Consider the following 16085-nt stretch of genomic DNA (forward strand, 5'->3'; position numbering starts at 1 on the left):
GTCATGGAGCCAGGGTTGTGCCAGGCGAGCCCAGACCAGGGACAGGGGTCAGGCAGGGCTGTGCTGGGGGCAACAAGGGACGCCAGATTTGGGCAAAGCCATGCCAGGGGTGTCAGGGTCGGGCAAGAGTGCTACGGGAAGGTGTCGGGAACACCTCGAGGCCAGGTCGGGTTTGACAGGGCTACGGCAGAACCCCGAGTGGAGCCGGGCAGGGCTGCTCCAGGCAGGTCCGCCTCAGGTCCCGGGGCTTCGGGGGCAGGACTGTGCCACCAGATCCGCAAAAGGGCTGCACGTTCAAACGCGGCGGCGGGACGCGGAGCCGGACAGGCTGAGGCCACTGTCCCCTACCGGAGGGTGCCCGTGCCCACATCGTGCCGGTGGCTCTGCGCTGGGAACGGAGCCTGGCACCCAGGAGTCCCCCCGCCCGGCCCGCCCTGTCCGTCCCCCCGGGCTCCGGTTTCCCTGTCGGAGCAGATGCTTTCGCAGCCCCGTCCCTCCTCCTCCTCCTTCTCCGGAGCAGCCTCCGCGCCGCGCTCCAGCCGCCCGGAGGTGCCTGCCCAGCCCAGCCCAGCCCGGCCCGGCCCGGACGGCCCCGCCGGCCGCGCTGCCTGCCCGGCCCGGCCCGGCCCGGCGGAGGGACACAGCGGGCACCCACCCGCCGGGGCCCCGGCCGGACCTCGGGGGTGCCCGGCTCCCGGCGAGTGGCGTGAAGCGAGTTCGACGCTTTCCTCAGTCCTGGCAGGATGCTGCCTTTCTCCCGGACCCAGCTGGGGCTCTTCTTCATCCTCCTCTGCCCCGCTAACATCATCGGGCTCTGGTGGTGAGTAGGACATCCCGGGGGCGCGGGTAAGCAGGAGGGCACGCAGGGTATCTCGATCTCTGGTGGTGGTCACCCCCCCAAACCTGGGGACAACAGAGTCCCCTATGCCCAGGCACCGCGGGGATTGGAATTGCTGCTCGCTGGCTGTTCTGAGCCAGACTGGGGCACCCACATACTGTCAGGGTTTGGGCACACAAGTGTGTTTGGGGCAGCAGGTTGGGCGATCCCCAGGAGTACAGGGCACACAGGTCCTGTGGTGAGAGTTGCACTTTGCTTCCCCACACTCCCAGCCCACAGCCTGGGAGGCTTGTATGCCTGAGGGGTGGGCAAGGGGGCTTAGTGGCTTCCAGACCCCTCCAATAAGTCAAATTTAATTAAAATCCTTAGGGTCCCTGCAGTGTCCCCCCTGAATGGTGGTCTGGACACAGCAGGGACAAAACCCCTGTTTGTAATGGTGCCCTCATCAAAAGCAGAGACGGTGCCTTGCAGGATACCAGAGGGGGTGGGGGATTCATTACAGGCACAGAACTGGGACCCAGCCTTGGAAAGCCCAGGTATCTGTCGAAACATGAACTATTTAAATCTATTAAGAATTTCACCCAGCCTGTCTTTATCCGGTTTTAAGTGCTTAGATTCCAGCTCCCCGGCGTGCCGTCCGGGCTATCATTCATTATCTGAGGCTATTCGTCTCCACATTGTCACACTCTTTTGACCCCTAAAATAAAGCTCTCCATAAGCCTTTCCCCTCATGGTCCCCTGCCTGCCCACCAGTGATTTATTCCACATCTCCATTCCTTTTGCTACCCCTGGCTCCAGGGCTGCAGTGGAGGCTTTTGTGAGTATAAATGGTGCTGTTACAGTCAGTTGTACATCAGCTGGGAGTTTGTCCCTGGAGCCCAAGCACTGTGTTTATTGCCAGGAAAGGGTTCAACATGGGGCTGAGAGGGACTTGCCTTAGGTTTTTTGCTGGAAGAGGGGAGAGTGAGGTAGGGCAAGCCCTAGCCAAAGCAGGATGCTTGTGGAGGGTCTCCACACTGCCTGCCACCCACCTCAGGATAGCTGTGCCATTGCAGGGCATATGCCCTCCTGCTGCCTGAGACCTGCTGTTTGTCCCAGGCTAATCCTCAGACACACACAGCCGTCCTTTCAGCTGTCCATGCTTTCTGTGACCCATCCTCACCAATAACTCCAACTTCATGCCCTGTGCTCCACCTTTGAGGGCATCTGCCCATGACTGGAGCAGGTAGAGGTGAAGCAGAATCTCATTTTGCCTTCCTTTCAGGGGCAAGCAGGGAGCACCAACAAGGGCAGGGTGCTGGGGTAACGGTGCCCCATGCCCCAGGTGCTCAGAGCTGCATCTCAGCCTGGAGTCTGGGTCCTGCTGGTGCCGTGTGTGCATAGGCAGCAGCAACTTCGGGAGATTAGCAGGATTTGGCAGAGGAGGGCAAGGGGTCAAACTTGCTTTTTCCTCTTTTAAAATAGAAGAAGGGGAAAAGGAACCTTTATTTTAAAAGTAATAACGCAGCTGCCTGATGCATGAAGAATGCACTGGGCAGTGGAGTGGCTTCAGGGGGATCACCAGCTCACACTGCTTCACTCTGAAGCCAGCAAGCTGGAAAAGGTGGTGGGTGGATGAGGCCACCAGCACCACTAAATGGATGTGCCAGGCTTCCTGGGACAGGGCATAGAGGCAGCTGGGTGATTCATGAACTGCTTCTCTCAGAGTTTGGTATTTTGACCCCAGTTGAGATCATCTTAGGGAGCCCTTCCTGTGTGGGGCAGAGGAGTCTGGGCACTCATGACAGGCATCTTCCCATGTGCCTGCTCTTGGTACTGGTCCCCTCTCCCAGGTCTGGGTAGCACTGGTGTCTGTGGCTTTTGCTGCTTGGGGATGGGCTCAGGGGAGCAGCTGTGTTTTGTGCCAGAGTTCCTGGAAGCCTCAGGGCTCGTGGCATTGACAGAGCTGTTCTTTACTGTCACTGATGCATAGGCACTTCGGTGGCACAACTTTGTGTGTGCATCACTGGGCACTTGTGGGTGCTTAGCCAAGGGGACATTTTCCCCTGGCCAAGGAAGAAATGTCTTTACAACTTCCCCATCCCATCCCTGAGTACATTATCTATGTGGTGGGGGGGATACAGGGGTTGCCTGTTTAAGTCAGCTTTTTCCCCCACTGACAACCTAATTTATGAGAGTGATGCAGTGGGCTGTAGCTGGGCCGGTCTCAGGAGCAAGAGAGTCTCCTGCTCTCCCCAGGCAAGCAGGTGGGCCTGGCCACTCACGGGTGGTAGCTGTGCCCATTGGGATCCTGGCAGACAGTTGCATCTATAGGAAAAGATTCAGGTGTGACGTACAAGCACTGACATCCTGCTAGTGACATCACAGCCTGAGAAAGAGCATCCTCATTGTGTAAGGATGTCCCCAGAGAGCTCACTGAAGACACAGACCTTTCCATGGTGAGAGGGAGCAGGCTGTGCTCAGTGCCAATGGAAGATATGTCACTCATGTGCTGCTGGCACCTTGATTAGTGCCAAGCTGCAGGGAGTAGTCTCTCCTTGCTCCCACTGGCTCTGTAAATTCTCTTTCTTCCTCTTCCCCTATTTACTCATTTCTCACTCAGCTCCTTGTGCAACAGTGATTTCTCCCTGAGCAGGACAGGTATGGACTGCCTGGGGCTTCTGGGCTGGCCCAGAGGCTGCAGAGACACAGAGCAGGCAGACTTAGTGCCTGAGGAGCCCCAGGCAGTTGAGGGCAGATTTCAGCCAAGCCAGTTTGCAGTTGGGCTGTGCTGGCAGAAACAGAGGCACTCTGAGGATGAGGGCAAGCAAAGCCAGCTTCACTGGTGCCTGTTGGCTCTCCACATGGGCATGGCTGAGAGCCGCTGGGAGATGAAAGAGAAAGCAAGGGAGAAAATCATCCCAACTGAAATGTGCTCTGCTCCAGCTGTGGGTCTGAGGGGGCTCAGAGGGGTGGACACCTGCCCTCCATCCCCTTCCCAACCACACACAAGGGCAGTGCACCTCCAGATTTTCATGGGATTTCTCCAGAGGTGCTCAGAGAGGACCCCTCCCACCAGCCCCTGTGGCTGCACCCTTGCTTGAGGGGGTCCCAGTCCCATGTCCCTCAAGCCACACACCCTGGGTGGTTTCATGCAACAGTGGTCTCTCGTCCTGTCAGAGCCCTGACCAGCACCCACACTGCAAGGCTAGAGCCTGTAAGGGCAGGCTGCTGGGCTGGAGGGCCCTGCCTGTGTGCCTCGGGGTGAGCCTTGTGAGTCACCCCCTGGGCTTGCTGACCCACAGTTGCTACCCCACAGCGCCCGACAGACTGGGCTGCCCAGCCTTCCCCTGCATGCCTTTTCCCCTGGAGCAGCACCATATGGGCAACAATGAATCTCACAGTGGAAAAGTCCATGCCTGGTGCCATCTCCCTGTGCCCTTGCTGGGGCAGCTGCTGACTTGCTGGGTTTCTCAAAGGAACACTGTTTCTCTTGCACTCTTTGAGATGACTACTGGCTCCAGCATTGGGCTACTTGTTTTCTCCCACAAAGGCAGGTGAACTTTCCCCAGTGCCATCCCTTGTCCCTGCTCTTGGTCACGTCCACTCTCCCATGGTGACACCCAGGCTCGCCAGCCATGCCCTACACATGCCCCCAATTGGAGGGTTTGTCTGGGCTTTGCATCAGAACCTTGACTGCTTCAAGCAGCCCCTTTGCAGGAGGGGCACACCCTGACATCTGCACAAGCTTTGCAGGGTCCTCCCACAACATGTGGCATCCACTTTTGGGCATGAACTAGCCAAGCTCTCATGCTACCCCAGCTCCAGTCTCTGTCAGGACTCAGAAGAAGGACACAGTGACCACGAGTGGGTGGACTTCTTATCCCATCCCTCCCAGGGTTTGGACATGGCTTTAGGACCACCACCTCTGCAGGTGCATGCTCCCTCCATCCCCCCAGTACCTGCAGCACAAGTTTGGGCAGCTGCTGCTCACAACAGCCTGGCCTCAGCATGACCCTGCAGCACGCAGGTCCATGGGTTGATGCAATGCCATGCCAAAGCCTCTTTCCTTTAGGCACCTTCCCAGCTGTTTGCATGCCATCCTTGCCAAGGAGGTGTAAGGAGGAGGGCAGGGGTCCCCCTTCAGTTCCCAACACATGGCATTTCCTGCTCCCTCGGTGCCCCAGGTGCTGCTTGGCAGCCAAACCCTGGCTGTGCCCCCCAGGGCAGTGACTTGCTGCTTACTCACCACACCCTCATGGGCCTCCTGCTCCGTTTCCACACCCAGCTGCCCCGGTTAGTGGCAGAGTGGCAGCACCCACGCATCGCCCCGGGTGAGGGGCCGAGTGCCCACCACACGCCTGCATGGGCTGTGGGAAAGCTGGATGGGTGAATATTCATCTGTGTGTCCACCTTGCCCTGTTTGCACAGCTTGGAAAGAGATGGGCTCCCTTTGGGTCTGGCTTGTAGGCTGTCACTCAGCGTGACATCACTGTGTGGTGTGTGAGGTGACCTATGTCCCCAGGGATGGAGGTCAGTTCTCCAGGGCTCTCATCCTGAAGTTCTTACCTCTGCAGGTGGGTGCAGAATTACCTGTGGGCTCAGAGTGATGACCTGGGTACCCTAGTACATGCACTGCCCAGCTGAAGGCTCCAGAGGCTGGGATAGAGACCTGTGTGTGAGGCAAAGCGCATCCTTACTACCCTAGAGCAGAGTCCCCTTGCCATGCAGGAGTGCCCAGGCAGCAGGACTCAATGGGTGCAGGCCTGCCAGATCCCACAAGGAGTGGCATGACCACTGCTCCTCTGCAAGTGTGAAAAGCACTTGCACAAACAAAGCACAAACAAAGTTTGAAAGCTGACTATCATCTTTCTCACTGCATAGTTCTACCAACCTCACTCCCTTGGGTTTCTGCAAACCAGGACCCCATTGGCTCCCCTCCATAATGGTCTGCTGGCAGGGGCCAGAAGTTCTGCTCCACATCATCCCCATGCCCAAGGAGAAGATAGTGACTTGACCCAGGCTCCTTGATCCATGATTTTGGCTGGGAATGAGACTGGGATATACTGGAAGTTCCATGACCATGAGCTGAGCTGGGAAAAAAAATGGTGATTATGGCTCTTAGGAACCCCTGGCTCTGTTGCAGCAGGCACAGCATCCAGAGCACAGGGTTGCATCAGAAGCCCAGTGACTCCTGTTTGACGTGCATCACTGGGACTAGGCTCAGGCTGCCCAAAGGGTGACAGGAGCAGGTGGGCAGTGGTTTGCAGTGCCCTTTTCTGTGCCTCAGTCTCCCCTTTCAGCAATGGGGGTTGTTCCCCTTACACAGGGGTGCTGGGAGGTTGGAAAGTGGGGCTCACCAACCCATTGGCTTTTGGGGCAAGACAGAGCCCACCAGCAGCAGTTCTAGCAGCCAGCAAAGGGCACCAGGCGCATGTGGGAGGGATGCTGATGTACTGCTGAGCCTGGCTGGGGGCTCCCAGGCAGCAGGAGGCAGCAGGGGGCCGGGGTGCCCCAGGCAAGTTGTGGGGAGCCGGGCTGGCGACCCTATTCCTTCACCAGGGCAGGGGGAGGAGTGCCCGGCAGCAGAGGTGGGGCACCTTAATTGTAGATGCGGGAGGCCTTGGAGCGGGACAAGCTCAGGCAGATCTGGGCCCTGCGCCGGAGCCCTTGCCAAAGTGGTAGCAGTTTGGCAGCATTTTTCTTGCCCTTTTCTCCCCCCCATTCCCCCCCCCACTCAGAACCCTCCAAAGCAAAACAGCTCTTGGGCTCCCGGCAGCCTCCCTGTGCCAGAAAGCGGAGCCCAGCGGAAATTAATATTGCGCTGGACTTAGGCAGTTTACCCCACGCCTCGTCGGCATGGACAGAAAGCTCCTGCGCTCTCCCGCCAGCCTTGCTGCCGTCTGGACCATGGGTGGGGACCCCCCGGTGCCGGTGAGCCGCCCATCACCCCCCAGACCCGCGGGGCTGAGCTCTTCTTCCCGGCCTGATCCAGCGGGCCGGGGTGAGCCACAGTTCAGTATTTGATCTGATGGCCCCGGGGGGCTGGCGCATCGTTTTTATTCGAGTACAAAGAGTCATCTCTTAATGAAAGTCCCATCCTGGCTCCCCCTCTTCCCCACTCCACCGGAGGAGGCAGCCAAACCTCCGCCATCCGGCTGTAGATGTCGGGAGCCCTTGGTCACAAAGGACAGCAAGCTTGGAGACCTTGTGTGGTCATCATGGGATGGGACTAGACAGATTTTCTGGTCACTTTCCACGTGGGCCTCACTTTACCCATCTGTGGAGGACCTGTGCCAGGCAAGCTCCATGATGCTTCCCTAGCTGCCCCATCCTTTTGCAGAGGTCCATGTGAATCATGCAGCAAAGGGAAACTGAGCTGCTGGGAGCAAAGGGAGATGGGTTCTCCCCGGCAGGAGTGTGGGCTTGCCTCAGTTTCCCTGCTGGAAGTTCCCTCTCCAGGCTATGCCTCTCTGTTGAGCTGTTCAACCTTTAAACCTCCAGCCAAAGCATAAGGGCTCCTTTTCCAGGCTGTGTGAGAGGGCATGTCCTCTCCAAGCCCAGCTGGGGTCTGGTGGGCAGGAGATCCAGGCAGCTGGGGAGCCTGACATGAGGCAGGGGGATCCTGGCAGGGCCTTGAGCTTCAGGGGGCTTGGATGGGGTTTTCACTGGGGACAGGATTGCAAGCAGAGTACTGCAGCCTGGTGTCCCAAACACAGCCCCCCAGCTGCTCAAGAGTGAAAAGGAAACCCAGAACACAGTTAAACACTGAGATTCAGCTTGTGATTTTTGAGCCCCTGGGGCTTGGCCAGACAATAAAGCTCTGGGTTTGGAAGCTGTGCAGCTGATGCTCTCCAGTGAGTGGGGCTGCAGGCAGCACAGGGCCGCCCAAGCACTGCTCCCCAGGGAATCCCAGGGAATGTAGCCTCCCAATCATCAGGCATGTACTGGTCCTGGGGTATGCTGGCTCCAGCCCTGAGGTTCTGTGGGCACCCATGGCCCGCAGAAAATCATGTTGTTGAGCAGGATGGGCTCTGAGCCCACAGGAGCAGTGCTGGAGGCAAGGGTGGGCTGAGTTTAGGGTGTGCTGAATTCGTGTGGCCCATGGCTCCAGAGTTGCCCACGGCAGAGCTGGAGCATCACCCACGCCAGCACGAGGCAGGGTGCTGGTGGGCTGCGCAGCTGCACGAGCTGTGCCGTGGAGGGCACTCCAGGCAAAATGTGTGGGGAAAAGTACAGGAGTTTCTGTAGCCGAGGGCGCACCGGGGAGCACAGCACTGTGCTCAGACTTTGCCTTCAGGGCCAGAGAGGCAGGCACCTCACTCCAGCTGGGCTGGCAAGGAGGAGCTGCCTCTGACGTGGGCCCAGCCAAGACTTGCCCTCCCTCACTGGCATTGGCAAAGCTGGTGATGCCACCTGCATCCCTCCCTTGCACTCCCGCACCCGCCTGCGGCTCCATTCCCTGGAGTCAGTGCCTGGATTTGGGGAGGTGAGTACAGGATCCTGGCCAGCAGCCGAGGGGCTTTATCAGAGGCAAGGTCACTCATCTAGTCTCCCACGGGGTAAAGCAGCGAGCCCCCGTGGAGAGGGGGAGACATACCAAGAATGCTGGCTGGGCTCCTTGTTGTGTCCACAGCTTTGTGAGACACAGCTGCATCGGGCATCAGTCACGTGGCAATGCCAGGGCTGGGTTAGGTCAGTGCCAGCCCCAAAGAGCAGATGCTGAGTAGCACAATATTTCTGCCATCTCCTGTCAGGGACACCACCATCTCCCCCATGGAAGTCCCCATGGATGTCTCCAAGGATGCAGAGTGGTATGTGCCAGCATCATCCTTTAGCCTGTCTCACGGCTGGAGATGCCCCCCATTCCCCGAATGGATGGACAGGGCAAGGTATTGCCTGAATGACCCACCCATACCTATTGTCCTGCCCCCACTGCATACATCTCTCTGTCCCCCTGTCACCTGGGCTCAGCACGGAGCTGGCACTGCCCTGCAGCCTTGCTCCGTCCCTGGGGGTAGGTCTGGTCATGTCCCATCCACACCCTGGTCTCTCCTGGGCTTGGGTGCTGGTTTTGCTCTGCTCGCTGTCCCCTCCTGCAGGGCAGTGGGGAGCCCCCTGGTCATGGACCCCAACAGCATCTGCCGCAAGACGAAGCGGCTGGCGGGGAAGCAGGCAGAGCTGTGCCAGCTGGAGCCAGAGATTGTGCAGGAGGTGGCCAAGGGCACCAAGCTGGGCGTCCGGGAGTGCCAGTACCAATTCCGCTTCCGCCGCTGGAACTGCACCAGCCACAGCAAGTACTTCGGCAAGATCCTGCAGCAGGGTAAGGCCAGTGCTTCCTCAGCTTCCCATTTCCCAAAGAGGCCCCAGCCTGGTCATGCACCTCCCTGGGACTCCTGGAGCAGAGTCCTGGCGTGCAAAGCTCTGTGTGTGTGTGTGTGTGTGTGTGTGTGTGTGTGTGTGCGTGTAGGGGGTTGCTCAGTGCTCCCCGGTGCAGTCACGCTGAGGTTTTACTGCCGGGACATGTCTCCCTGTGTTGTAATGAAGCAATTACCAATGCTCCCAGACAGTGTGGGGCTTCATGAAGCCCAAGAATGCACCCTCGTCTGGCAGTGATTTACTGCTCCCCCGGGACCCCAGGGTGTGCCGCAGGAAGGGGCCAGGGTGGGAGGCAATGCACAGCCTTCGGGAGCTGCCCCTCACCCCGTGGGTGCCCTTCACATCCCTGCTCCTGGCCTTGCAGGGAGCAGAGGAGAGGAGTGTTTGTCTCCTGTCCTTGTCCCTGTCCCTGGATGGGCACCCTGATGTCAGCCTGAGGAGCAGGGTTGGATGGCAGGAAGGTATGTGCAGGTCTCAGACAGTGGATTACAGTGGTCCAAGCCAGGCCCAGTTGCATCAAAATCAGAGCAGGGGCAGAGCAAGAGGGAACCCGTGAGTGTGTGAGGGATGGGAAAGCCCTGCCGTGCTCTTCAGGGAGAGAGGCTAGAAGTGGATGGTGCTCCAAGCAAGGGGAGATACTTGAAGCACCTTGGACTGGTAAGATCACTTAGTGGGAGGTGAGTTTAGTCCTGCCCCTCTTCCCATACTGCTATGGCAGATGAAGATGCTGGAGCAAGACCCACTCTCCTCAGCCATCACACTTGTGGGTGCCTGGCCAGCGGGAGGCAAAGTGGGTATGTCCATGGGCCATGCAGATGCAGGGGGGTCAAGGTGGAATTCCTGGGGGGATTGGAAAGGGTGTGGTGCCCTGGACACCCAATTGACCGCAGGTACTAGCAGGACTCAGAGCTGAAACCTTGAAGGAGACACTGACCCATGGGAGGGGGATAGGCTCATCTAAAAAGCTCATTTGCAGATGTGGGCTCCCCCAACACAGGGAGGTTTATTCAGTCAAGAAGCAGAGAGTCAGGCAGGGCACATGGGGGACTCTCTTGCCTCTGGAGTCACCTACTTTCACCATAACCTGGCAGTGAGGCAGGTGGGATCTGTGCCAGGCAGGGATCTGGGTTGGTAGTGGGGTGGTGCCAGAATGCAGAGCCAGGTGGTGAGTGAAAGGTACTGGCAGATGAGCTGCTGGGTACCCAGGAACAACTTGTGTTGGAAGAGGCACAGGCACGTCAAGCATGGGGATGCTGAAGCAGCCACCACACTGGTCCAACCCCACTGCTGGGGTGGTAGAGATAAGCAATGTTGTAGGGACAGTGGTGAATTTGTGAGTCCCTGGCACTCTGAGGACATGGGGCATGCCAGCTAGGGGTGTGGAGCTCCCCAGGGCAACAAGGTGGGTGTCAGAGGTGCCAGCAGGCACCAGCCACCCTGTAAGCCTGCAGGGACTGCATAAAGTATACCAGCATTTTTGGGGTTCCCAGCTCCATCAGATGAGTACCTCCCATCCAATATCCTTTTCTATCCAAGGATGCTGCAAACCTCCCATTCCTGGCCATGGCCTTCCTGGCATTGTCATGGCTGTCCCCTCTTCCCTTGCTGCCACCTGTGCCAGGGGTGGCATGCCAGGGCAGGCTGTCTTGGGGGCAGCCACGTGTCTGGAGGAACTGTCAGAGGAGTGGCATCCCCCCAGGGCCCAGCTGGCAGGGTAGCATGGGGACCTCTGCCAGCTTTGGGCTGTCTGCTGAGGGTTCTGCCAACCCCAGGTGGGAGCAGACGGGTGGTCGGGTGGCTTGTGTGGGCAGGAGAGCCTGGGGAGGGGGTGGTATCCCTTTGGTGGCACTGCCAGAAAGGCTCTGGTGTGCCCAGTTCCTGCTAACACCAGAGGGATGCAGGTGCTGCGTGGGCTTTTGGAGGAGCTGCTCATGGAACTGGTGTGCTGGTATCCCGCTTCCTGCAGCCTCCCCAAGTCAGGACAGTGAAGATGGAGGGATGGGACACCCCTTCAAAACTCACCTTCCCCTCCCTCCCCAGAAATCCCCTGCAGGCTACCACCCTGGGCCAGCCCTGCCCTGGCATTGGGGTGGGCAGGAGCTGGGCTGGCATGGAGCAGGGGGAGCGCGGGAGCCCCCCGAGCAGGGCGCCGCACCCCTGCTGCCAGAATCCCCCGCTGGCTGCGGCTGCGAGCGGCAGGTCCGGGCAGGGGAAAGATGCTTGGAATTCGTGTCCCGGAGCAGAGAGAGACAGGAGCAAATACTAATAATAAATAATCCTGCAGGGTGGAGGCTGTGCCGGTGGAGAGGGGGGGGCAGGCAGCTCCCCATGGCAAAGAGGGTAGTGGGGGGAGAGCAGGCAGCACAGCCTCATCACTGCCACCCTGCAGAGGGTGAGTGGCACCCTCGGTATCCCTCACAGTGTTTGTTTCCAGGTGCCAGTTTGGAGCTGGTGTTGGGATTTTTACTGCTTGGAGGGATATTGCAAGGTAGTGTGAGGAAGCTGTGGGTACCACCTGGTCACCTGGGACCACTCTGCTCTCTGAGCTTCCCCATTTCCTGTGGGGCAGCTCCCTGACTTGCAAGAGGAGGTGGGAGATTTGTTGCCTCTCCACAGCTGAGGAGGAACACTGGCAGGTCCTGAACATCCCAGAGTCTTCAAATCTGCTTGCAGAAGGCAGCTCCTGCTGCAGGCAGCCTGTTCCAGGGTGGGTGCATCACTCAGGGAACAGCACCGAACAAATCTGAAGAGGGAGAAGGGGGGGGTCTGAGCCCCTGGGATGTCAGCCAGGGGGTGGTGCTTTGCTTGCTGGAGCTGACCCCGCATTCCGGCCCTGTCCGTTCTCCTGCAGATATCCGCGAAACAGCCTTCGTGTATGCCATCACGGCGGCTGGAGTGAGCCATGCCATCACGCAGGCCTGCAGCATGGGCGAGCTGCTGCAGTGTGGCTGTGAGCTGACACGGAGCCGGGCCCCCCCCTCGCCCACGGCGGGGCCAGGCATGGAAGGCACCGCCTGGGAGTGGGGGGGCTGTGGGGATGATGTGCAGTTTGGCTACGAGAAATCCCAGCAGTTCATGGATGCCAAGAACAAGAAAGGCAAAAATGACATCCGAGCTCTTATCGACCTGCACAACAATGAAGCCGGGCGCTTGGTAAGAACCCTGCACTCCCCGTGCCCTGCGCCCCTTGTGCCCCTACCCACCCCTCCACCTTCAGTGTCCCCAAGCCGTGTACCTGCACCGGCTTTGGCTGAAATATGACCCAATATCTTTTGGGTATCCTTTGCAGGTGCTTTGGAACCCCTCCCCGGGCCACTGTCCACGCCCAGCCCCTCTCCCGGGCCAAGGTGGCACCAAGAGGCAGGGTTTTGGCTGGGGGTGCTGGGCAGCGAGAGAGGGAACCGAGGGCTGAGCATCGCTGTCTCTTCCTCAGGCGGTGCGCAGCTACATGAGGACAGAGTGCAAATGCCACGGGCTGTCGGGCTCCTGCACCCTGCGGACCTGCTGGAGGAAGATGCCCCATTTCCGCGAGGTGGGGGATCGCCTGCTCGAGCGCTTCAATGGGGCTTTCAAGGTGATGGGAGGCAATGATGGCAAAACCCTCATCCCTGTGGGCGATAACATCAAGCCTCCCGATAAACAGGACCTCATCTACTCGGCTGACTCACCCGATTTCTGCTCGGCTAATCGTAAGACAGGCTCGCTGGGCACCAGGGGCCGTGTCTGCAACAGCACAGCCATGGACACGAGTGGGTGTGACCTGCTGTGTTGCGGGAGAGGGCACCGGGACGAGACGGTGGTGTTGGAGGAGAACTGCCTTTGCCGCTTCCACTGGTGCTGCGTGGTGCAGTGCCGCAAGTGCTCCGTCCGCCAGGAGCTCAGCCTCTGCATCTGACAGCCTGGGGTCAGCCAAGGACAATTTGGGAGGCCACCTCCTGGCTCACGAGGCCCCTCTGGGACAGAGACAGGTGGAGCCAGTAGCAGGGTCAGCGTGGGTGAGCTCAGCTCTGCGCTCTAGGGAGTCCTGGCTTCCCCAGAGGGCAGCATGGGGCTGCCCAGCACCCCCATGGCCCCCGTGGTGGGAGCTGTGGGCACAGAGCTTCCACTAATAAAGCTATTTAAAGCTGGTGTACCACAGCGCTTCCTGGGGAGGGCCGAGGAGCGCTGACCTCCGTACTGGAATGGGAGTAGCCAGAGAGCTGTCTTGCCCCAGCTGTGAGTCCCAGTCAGTCACACTCCTGCCAGCCTCTGGCCCTGCTGGGACCTGTGGCAAAGTCCAGCTCATTTTTTATCTACTCTCTGGTTTTCTCTGTGGTTGTCGAGCCTGGGGATGTGTGTGGATGAGGATGAGTACTCTCCTGCCCTGCTCTGCTGCTTCCATCGTGTGAGTCCTCTCCTCCCACAGCTGTCATTGCTTGGGGTGCCAGCTTGTGTCCCGCCACCATCTCACCTAGGATGTTTGCAGTTCAGTGCACTCATGTCTCATGCCAGAGGTACATCTAGCTGCCCTGACACTGTGCTGTGGTGTTGTGCTGTGCCTCGAAGGGACCCTGTATTCTTTTCACTCCAACCATGGTCACTGCAGTCCCCGCTGCAGAGCCTGGCACGCAGAAGCCCTGGACAGTGCCGACACTGTTGGCTCGGTGGCATGCAAGGCATTCACTTGGCATGCCGTGGGCCACGTGCAGCCCCACCTGGATGGCAGGGTGCCAGGCATGTATATCTTTATTACCTGATCAGCCTGTGCCCCTCATGGGCAAACACAGGGTGAGGAGCAGCCTGCCTGGCTGCCCAGCAAGGCAAGCTGCCAAGCCTCTGTTCCAGGGGCTCCAGGTATCTCTGAGAGGGTCCCGCCCATGCTGCAAGGAGCCCACAGGAACTGCTTTCTCTAGGGTTAACCAGCATAGGGGTTTAGGTAACTGCAGAGTGGAATGTGTGTGTGCAGTGCCTGCTCAGCTGGCAATGTCCCACTGTGCTGAGGATCCCCAGAGGAATGTCAGCAGGGTGAGAGCCTGGGAAGAGAGGTCCACGCTCCTGTGCCCAACCTCCATGTTGCAGCAGCAGTGCTGGACACTGGGGCTTTCCTGTTCACCCCTCTTCAAGAGAGCTCTAAGCTGAGGTAGCTGAGGTAGGCAGTGCCCCACGTGCTGGGTACTGTCAGGCAGGGTAAAAGCAGAGCTCACAAGGCTGGGCAGACTGCAAGGCAAGGGAGGCCGCAGGGGGTGCTGGAGATGCCCAGCAGTCCTTCCTCACCTGCCCCAGGCAGCCAGCAGGGAAGGGCAGGAGAAGCAGGGTGCTGGTGAACCATTAACTTGGCCCAGCAATCACTGGGGAGGGAGTCTCTAAATCTGTCAGCTGCAGCTTTGCAGCTGGAAATTCCCTTCTGACTTGGCCACAGTGGTGTTGGGAGAAGGGAGGCACACAGGGCTCCTGGAAACTCCTGCCCCACGCCCACCCATGGGAACACGTGGGTGGGTGTGAGCAGGGAAGGGTGGGTGCAGGTGAAGGTATCTGTGCATGCAAGCAGCTTGGTGTGTGTGCATGCATGGGTAGAATGTTTATGCTTGTTCATGACCATATGTGTGCATGTGAGCTTGTATAACCCATCACTGTGTGTGTGAGCCCCTGGTGGGTGTGTAAATTAGTTGGCCCATGTATTTTCCTGCATCTCTATGATGAAAATTGCCAGTGTGTGCGTGTCAGAAAAATTGCCTATGTGAGAGCATGTTTGCACATCATATTGTTTTTTCTCAGGTGTGTCTGGGACAGGGAGGACGTGTGTGGGTGCAAAATGGCCCTCCAGGAAGGGAGCTGGAGAGCTGCAGGAGCTGTGTGCTGGAAGATGTGTGGAGCTTTTCCGTAGGCTCTGCAGGTCCTACGGAATTGGATGCACTTGAGCACACCTCAAGGCCTGGACTGCCTGTAAGAAGAGGTCAGTTCAGGCAGATCCTGTGAAACTTTAGGTCATCCCTGCTGTCCTCTGGCACCATAGCTGAAACCACCTGTGAGGTGTTCAGAGTCTGAGCTCCAACCTTTGGCAAGTTCCTTCTCTGGATTCTGTCTCAGCTCCCCCACAAGGGGCTGCTTTCATGCTCTGGGCTGCATGGACATGCCTCTGGACATGTGGCAATGGATAAACCCCTGAGAAGACATTTAGTATTTTTGAATAAGGTATTGGCCTGTGTCCTCTCTGCCATTGCCCCAAATAATAGCTCCTGAAAGATGGAGATCACAGAAGCCCAAAAGGTGGAAGGGAAGCACATGGTCTGTGCTAGTGGGGTAACTCCACAACCATGAGCTACCTCTGCTCTGTGTCTGTGAGCCTCTCATGGGTGTGCAAACCAGTTGGGCTGTGTGTCTTGTTCTCTGTCCAACGGTGGAAAAGGGACCGTTCTTGTGGTGGCTGACAGCTCCTTACCACAACTCCCTACTGCTCCTCATCTGGCAAAGCCAAATCCATTCCTTTGACAGCCAAGAGAAGCCCTGACAAAGGCAAATGGTGCAGCACTGGCCCAGTGGTCTGCAGAGGGCTGAACAGCCAGCAGAGCCCCCTAGAAATCTCCCAATTCTCCAGACCTCCACAGCTCCCCAAGAGCTCCCCATCCAATAGGACCTCAGCCCAGATTCCTAACATACCCCAGCAGTCCCTAAGGGCAGTTATTCCTCAGGTCCCCAGGAGTCCCCCAGATTCCTAGTAGTCCTGCAGCCATCCAGGGCCCCCGGAGCCTGCCGAACTCCCCAAGACCCAGCAGCTCCCGGCCTGGGGGGCGCAGCATCCTCGCCGTCGCCGTGGCAACCCGGGATGCGGGGCGGAGTGGGCGGCAGGAGACCGCCAGGGGGAGCTGCGGCTCGGCACGGGGAACATGGGAATGGGAATGGGAATGGGAAT

The 16085-nt window shown here is 58.7% G+C and overlaps 1 protein-coding gene across 1 annotated transcript; it reads left to right on the forward strand.

Moving 5' to 3' along the window:
- The first annotated feature begins 613 nt into the window (after nucleotides 1-613).
- Nucleotides 614-13504, forward strand: WNT6 (Wnt family member 6). The gene is made up of 4 exons (XM_058839979.1): nucleotides 614-820; nucleotides 8920-9140; nucleotides 12048-12349; nucleotides 12630-13504. The coding sequence occupies exons 1-4, from the start codon at nucleotides 744-746 to the stop codon at nucleotides 13089-13091; spliced, it is 1062 nt and encodes a 353-aa protein (XP_058695962.1). The 5' UTR covers nucleotides 614-743; the 3' UTR covers nucleotides 13092-13504.
- The last annotated feature ends 2581 nt before the right edge of the window (nucleotides 13505-16085 follow it).

The sequence above is a fragment of the Poecile atricapillus genome, chromosome 5 (genome assembly GCF_030490865.1).
Source record: "Poecile atricapillus isolate bPoeAtr1 chromosome 5, bPoeAtr1.hap1, whole genome shotgun sequence".
Taxonomy (NCBI): Eukaryota; Metazoa; Chordata; class Aves; order Passeriformes; family Paridae; genus Poecile; species Poecile atricapillus.